The sequence below is a fragment of the Octopus bimaculoides genome, chromosome 13, assembly GCF_001194135.2.
Source record: "Octopus bimaculoides isolate UCB-OBI-ISO-001 chromosome 13, ASM119413v2, whole genome shotgun sequence".
NCBI lineage: Eukaryota > Metazoa > Mollusca > Cephalopoda > Octopoda > Octopodidae > Octopus > Octopus bimaculoides.
Window position 1 is genome coordinate 20,352,585 of NC_068993.1, and position 6,342 is coordinate 20,358,926.

Here is a 6,342-nt window from a genome sequence, read left to right on the forward strand (position 1 = left end):
CATATATACATACACACATACATATATACATACACACATACATATATACATACATATATACAGACATATTCATACATATAGATATATATATATATATATATATATATATGTGTGTGTGTGTGTGTATTAGCACATCTAACTTAACTCAGAGATGTTATTTAGAACAGTGTAGATTGTAGTAATCATCCAAAGAAATCTTGTATAGACATTAGGTGCTATAAAAAGCACATATTATAGAGGTGCTTGGCTGCCTGTTGCTGTACGTTTCTCAATTTACTATGAAATCGCAAGATACAATTGTGCCGTCTGCCAGTGCTGACAAAATTTTGTCAATTGATCATCTGATATATTGTGCTTTTTCAAAGCACCAAATGGCCATACAAGATGATTTTTCAGAACAGTTATCACAGTGTACTACTTTCAAAAGAACATCTTCAAAAAGGTGAGATGTGCTAATTAATATTTGTTACAAAGACTGCTTTGTGTTATTAACAGATAATATATGTATGTATATATAGACTATACACTTCGATATAGAAAGAGATACACTGCAGAAATGGTCTCAACTGAAAAATTCTGCTCGGAGACAATATATATATGATAAACACACTATTGGGTCATGAATGATATCAGACCATAGTACACATGCATTTCTGTGTCCTTGCACATCATCAGCTACAAATACAGAATAATCATTCATATTCAACAAGAATTTATAGCAGTAATAGATACAGTTGTTGATGTGTATAAAGCTTTATCAAGCAGGAATTAATTAATTAGAGGTTCATGAAGCAGCACTGAACAAAATATGTCACTTCATATTTGAATCTACACTATTATGCATACATATCTATTCATATATTTATACACGAGTGTATGTATGTATGTATATTTCTGAGTTAATACCCTCCCTCTTATTAACCCATACCTGTTTCCTAGCAAGGTAATGCATCCCAATAGCAAGACGTGTATATATGTGTGTCTGTGCATGTCTGTGTTCCATGAAAGTTACTAGCAGGCTGTCATCATTTCTGTCAAATAAATCACTTGCTCACTTCTCATCTTTGGAGACTTATGAAATAAAAAGCGACAGTGATAGGAAGACGATCAGATGTTAAGCAATTCCTCCATAATAGATTTGTCTAATCAATACTAACATTGAAAACATGAAATAATGTGTATGCTTGCATATGTGTAAAACATCGGTATTAATATGTGTGGTAAGAAGTTTGCTTTCAAACCACATGCTTACAGGTTCATTCCTACTAGGTACCACCTTGGGCATATGTCTTCTACTATAGCCTAGAGACAACCAAAGCCTTGCGAGTGAATTTGCTAGAAACTGAAAGAAACCCATGTGTTTGTGTGTGTGTGTGCATGCGCACACGCGTGCGTGTCTTTGTGTCAGTGGTTATCCCCCACCACCAACTGACAACCAATGCTGGTGTGTTTACGTTCCCATAACCTAGCAGTTCAGTAAGAGACCGATGGAATAGGTACAAGGCTTGAAAAGAAAATAAGTACTAGGGTTGATTAGTTCAACTAAAACCCATCAAGGCAGTGCCCCAGCATGGCCACAGACTGAAATAAGTAAAAAGATATGAAAAATAAAGATCATCTTTTAACATCTGTCTTCCATGCTGGCATGGGTTGGAGAGATTGAGTCAGAGGCATACACATTGCACCAGTCTCTCCTTTGGCATAGTTTCTAAGGCTAAATGCCCACCAATTTACAGCTTGGACTGGGTACTCTTCCCACGGCACTAGTATTAGTGAGGTTGCAACACAGCTTGATCCCCTTTCACTGAGTGAGCCTACAGTAGAGGGGGAGACAGCTTCATGCTAGATGATGAGGCTTAACCCTTTAGCATTCAGATTACTCTGTCAAATGTAATGCTTATTTATTTACATTATTTTTAATTAATCATGCATATCTTGTAGCTGCAAAATTTCAATGATAGCATTGTTTATTTTTAGAATGACATTGTAGGGTAGGTGTGTGTGAGAAGCTGTACCAGGCAGGTTTGAACATAAAACAGATTATTTTGACCAGAAATGGCTGGTTTAAATGCTAATGGGTTAAGTAAGAAATAAGGGATCAAAATGGGTTTATTCCTGTAGAGGAGATACATGGATTCTTGCAATATACAAAGGCAGGTGTGAGTGATCAGAGGGAAGCTGGAATAAATAGCAAAGGTGGTGACAAGCTGTTAGAGTGAGACCTTAAGGTACTTGAAGGTGAACAAAAGTGAAAGTAGGGACAGAACTAAATGTGGGTTGGTAAAGGCTGCAAGAGTGTATGGGAAGAGTGAAGGATGATTGAGGGGTGAATAAGATGAGTGATGAACACGGGCTGAGAGGCAGTCAGTGGTAAATGTGTTGGAGGGAAAGGAAAAAAGTGAAGTGTGTGTGTATGACTGTGGTGTGTGTGTGTGTGTGTGTGTGTGTGTGTGTGTGTAGGCATGGTGATGCAAATAGGAAAAATAGGACTTAGAATATGAGTATATGTATATATTTATTAATATTTAGCAAAAGTAACAGAGTGACTCAAGGACCAAGAGGCTTGTATGTTGTGCCAATGCATGAAACTCTTGACCCTTGAGTCACTCTGTTGTTCTGCTAAATTATAAAAACACACACACACACACACAGAGTCAGGCAACAGGCAGACAGCTGGTAATACATATGGAATATTTCTTAAATTAACTCTGTTAATGGCATATAGGTATTTCAAGCAAACTAAATAAAAACAGAATTAAGTGAAAGTAAAACCAATTTTATTCTGAAATTATTAATGAACAGAGTATTTTATCTTTCCTTGAAAATTTTGAATTCTTGAAATTGTTTGAGAAATGAGTAGAAAAGAGAGCATTGGAGAGTGAACCATACACAAAAAGAAACTGTCTGATAATACATATAGCGATAAACAGATGGATATTAAGAATTGTGAAGAGCCCCAGCATCATAGCCATCAGAATTCTCAACACTTATGTCAGCACCTTAGGATATATTTAACTGACTGTTAACCCTTAACCCTTTAGTATTTAAAATGGCCATATCTGGCCTAAATATTCTAATTGTTTTATTTTCAAAATGGCCAGGTCTGGCTTTTCACACCTACCCTGCAATGTAATCTTAAACGTACATGTTGTCTGTTCAATAAGTATCTGGATTGTTGCTATAGTATTGAAACTAAAGTATGCAGAGTGAAGCCACGTAGCACAGATTGACCTTGAACTCTTGTGCATGCACACTAAGTTTTAACATTCTAGCTCACTTCCGCTGTTTACAGAAGTGCTTGGAAAGAAAATGTGTAGCATGTGATTGACGCACTGACCATGACAGAAAAAGTTGAGCATAGAATCTGCATCAAATTTTGCCAAAATCTTGGCGATACCTGCTCAGAGGCCTACACAAAGTTTTCAAAAGGTTTTCATCGTTCTCGATGCAATGAAGGAGATCTTGTGCAACTGAATCCCGAGTGTCTTCTTGGTCAGCTGAAAGCAGTTTTGGCACAAACTTGACAGACACATATCTCATATCCAAATCTTCAGTAATAATGGACTGAAGTGAACCATAACTAATCTGTACATCCTCTGATAACTCAAAGATAGTGATTCGACAATTTCCTCTCACAGTTGCATGCACATCTACAATGCTTTTCTGTTTTGCTGGTTGCAGGTCTCCCAAAACGTTTGTCACTATCAACATTTTTACAGCATTCTTGGAAACGTCTGAACCACTCATACACTTGTGTGTGGCTCATGCACTCCTCTCCATACACTTTCCGCAACATTATGTAGGCCCCTGAGCAGGTATTGCCATAACAACTTTCTCTGTAATGGTCAATGCAACAATCACATGCTACACACATTCCTTCCAAGCACTACTGTAAACAGTGGAAGTGAACTAGAATGTGGAAACTTAGTGCGCATGCACAGCAGAGTCCAAGGTCAATTTGTACCAAGTGGCTTCACTCTGCATGCTTTAGCTTCACTACTCTTACAACAGCCTGGATACTTACCAATCAGACCTTGTACAATTGCATCACCAAAATCTCAATGCTATGAGATAATGCGTGATTAATTCAAAACATTGTGAATAAATAAGTATTAAGTGTGACAGAGTAATCTGAATGCTAAAGGGGTTAAATCACAATCCAATGAATGATATTTTCCCTTGGAATTTCCTTGAAACAGCAAAGCTTAAGTATACTGGGCACTAAAAGTGCTCAAAATCAAAACAGCACATCTGCTGGTATGAGTGGAATTCTGAATATAACTGTCTCCTCTTCTTCAGTGCACCCACTGAGAATAGTAACCTCAAGAACAGGGTAGCATATCATAACCATGGTTATTTAAATTATGCATCAGCCACACTAAGGACTCTTTCCTTAGCAGAAATCTGTGTTGTCGTATATCTGAAGTTTACAAAGAATTTTAAAATCCTGCAGGATAGTGAATTACCTCTTCCTCATTCACAATATCTATTGATTTGTATGTGTAACTATTTGAGAAGTGTCTGCAATAAAAGCCTACATAACAGTTATATCTGTATGATGACAAGTATTTTGGCAAGCAATAAACCAATCAGGAAATGTCCTTCCAGTTCCACCAGACTTCTATTTACAGGGCTTAGAAAAACTGAAGGAGTGCCACAATAAGTGTGTGAATCTGAGAGGGAAACATGTTGAATAAAATCATTATTAACAGATCCTTTTGTATTTTCTTTTACCCAAAGCCAGCATTCCTTTGTATGAATTTTGTGTCCACAGAGTATGAGATCTCTCTCAAAATTTCTGTTGATAACTGATTTCTGTGTGGCTGCCATAGTCTTGAAATTCTTGGGTTTGTTCTCATTGCCAATTGAGAACTACTCTATACAGTTCACAAGCATTCATGCACACACATATATATATATACATCAAAAAAAGATCAAATGTCCTACCCAAGCCACAGGTTCATACAGCCAGTTTCCCCAAATTCTGTGACATGTATATTCCTTTCCTGAATGGGATGTCGGTCTCTTGCAGAATTACTAATTTTTGCCAGCTGAGTGGAATGAAATTAACAAAGTCTTTTGCTCAAGAACACAATGCATCAGCCAGTCCAGGATTTGAAACTATATTCATTTTATCATGAGTGCAACACCAACCACTAAGCTTTTCACCTCCACACGCATATATACATACACACATACACTAAAAATCAATAAAATTATAACTTACCTTTGATTGTTGGTGATCTTGCCACCCTTTGTTGGAACATTGAAGTCAACTCTGCAAATACAAAAATATTGTTTCTCTTCAGTAGCAAAATATGACTATTTATTTCTCATATTCCATCCCCACTACTAATGCCACTAACCATACTACTATCTGTGAAGTACACTACTGCTGTCACCATCATTCCCTTACTTCTTGCACTATCACATATAGTCTACAACAAGTGACTTCCTTCCAATGAGCTATAAGAGTACCTCTAAGTGGATACTTGGTCTGCAAGAAAGAACAAAATCTAAGGTCCCGAAAACACACAATTCAAAATTATGAAAATGAACTGAGAGGACAACAACCAAAAATATCTCTTCTTCAAAACACACACACACACACACGAAGCAGTCTATACTTCGGCTTGTTACTATAGAAACAGGCACCAATATGTCTGTGGCTTTCAATTGGCTAAAATTACCTTACCCAAAATTTGCAAACTTTAAAAACTACTAACTTTTTATTTAATTTACTTCTCAAAAATTAATTTCATTTCCATAACTAACATACAAATCTACATCAATACACCAAATTTGAAATCAATTGGAACAAAATTAAAGGAACTGAAAAGTGTGAGCCAAAACAGAAAAGATCCGTCTTTAGGGAGGTCAATATGCACAAATGTAATATCCAAGGTACACCAGGCATGAGAAAAAAATAAGATGGCTAATGCTGGAATACATTCGGGGTCTAAGTTTGCTACATCAGAGCTAACTTTGACAAAATGACAGCTTCATGACAACCACCCAATACTACTAGCAACATTACAGCTACTACTACTACTATCAATATTGATTTCAAATTTTGGCACAAGGCCAACAATTTGAACTTAGAATGAAGAGATGAATGAAATGTTTCTAAGCATTTTGCCCATCACAGTAATGTTTCTGCCAGCACGCTGCCATCTCTAATATTACTTCTACTATCAATGCTACAGCTACTAGTTACTATTACTAATCTTATCTCTGTTAGCAGTGCTACAATAACTACAACTAATAGGACTAGATATTATAATTTATAAGGCTATGTGTGTGTGTGTGTGTGTGTGTGTGTGTGTGTGTGTGTGTGTGTGT

At 36.6% G+C, this 6,342-nt stretch overlaps 1 protein-coding gene across 3 annotated transcripts in view; it reads right to left on the minus strand.

Annotated features, from left to right (window-relative positions):
• Positions 1–6,342, minus strand: part of LOC106871932 (phosphoglycerate kinase 1) — a 35,890-nt gene that overhangs the window by 21,686 nt on the left and 7,862 nt on the right. For all 3 annotated transcript variants that reach the window (XM_014918704.2, XM_014918696.2, XM_014918712.2), the window contains one exon: positions 5,228–5,278. In XM_014918704.2, coding sequence (XP_014774190.1) covers positions 5,228–5,278 — 51 coding nt within the window. The remainder of the gene's footprint in view (positions 1–5,227; positions 5,279–6,342) is intronic.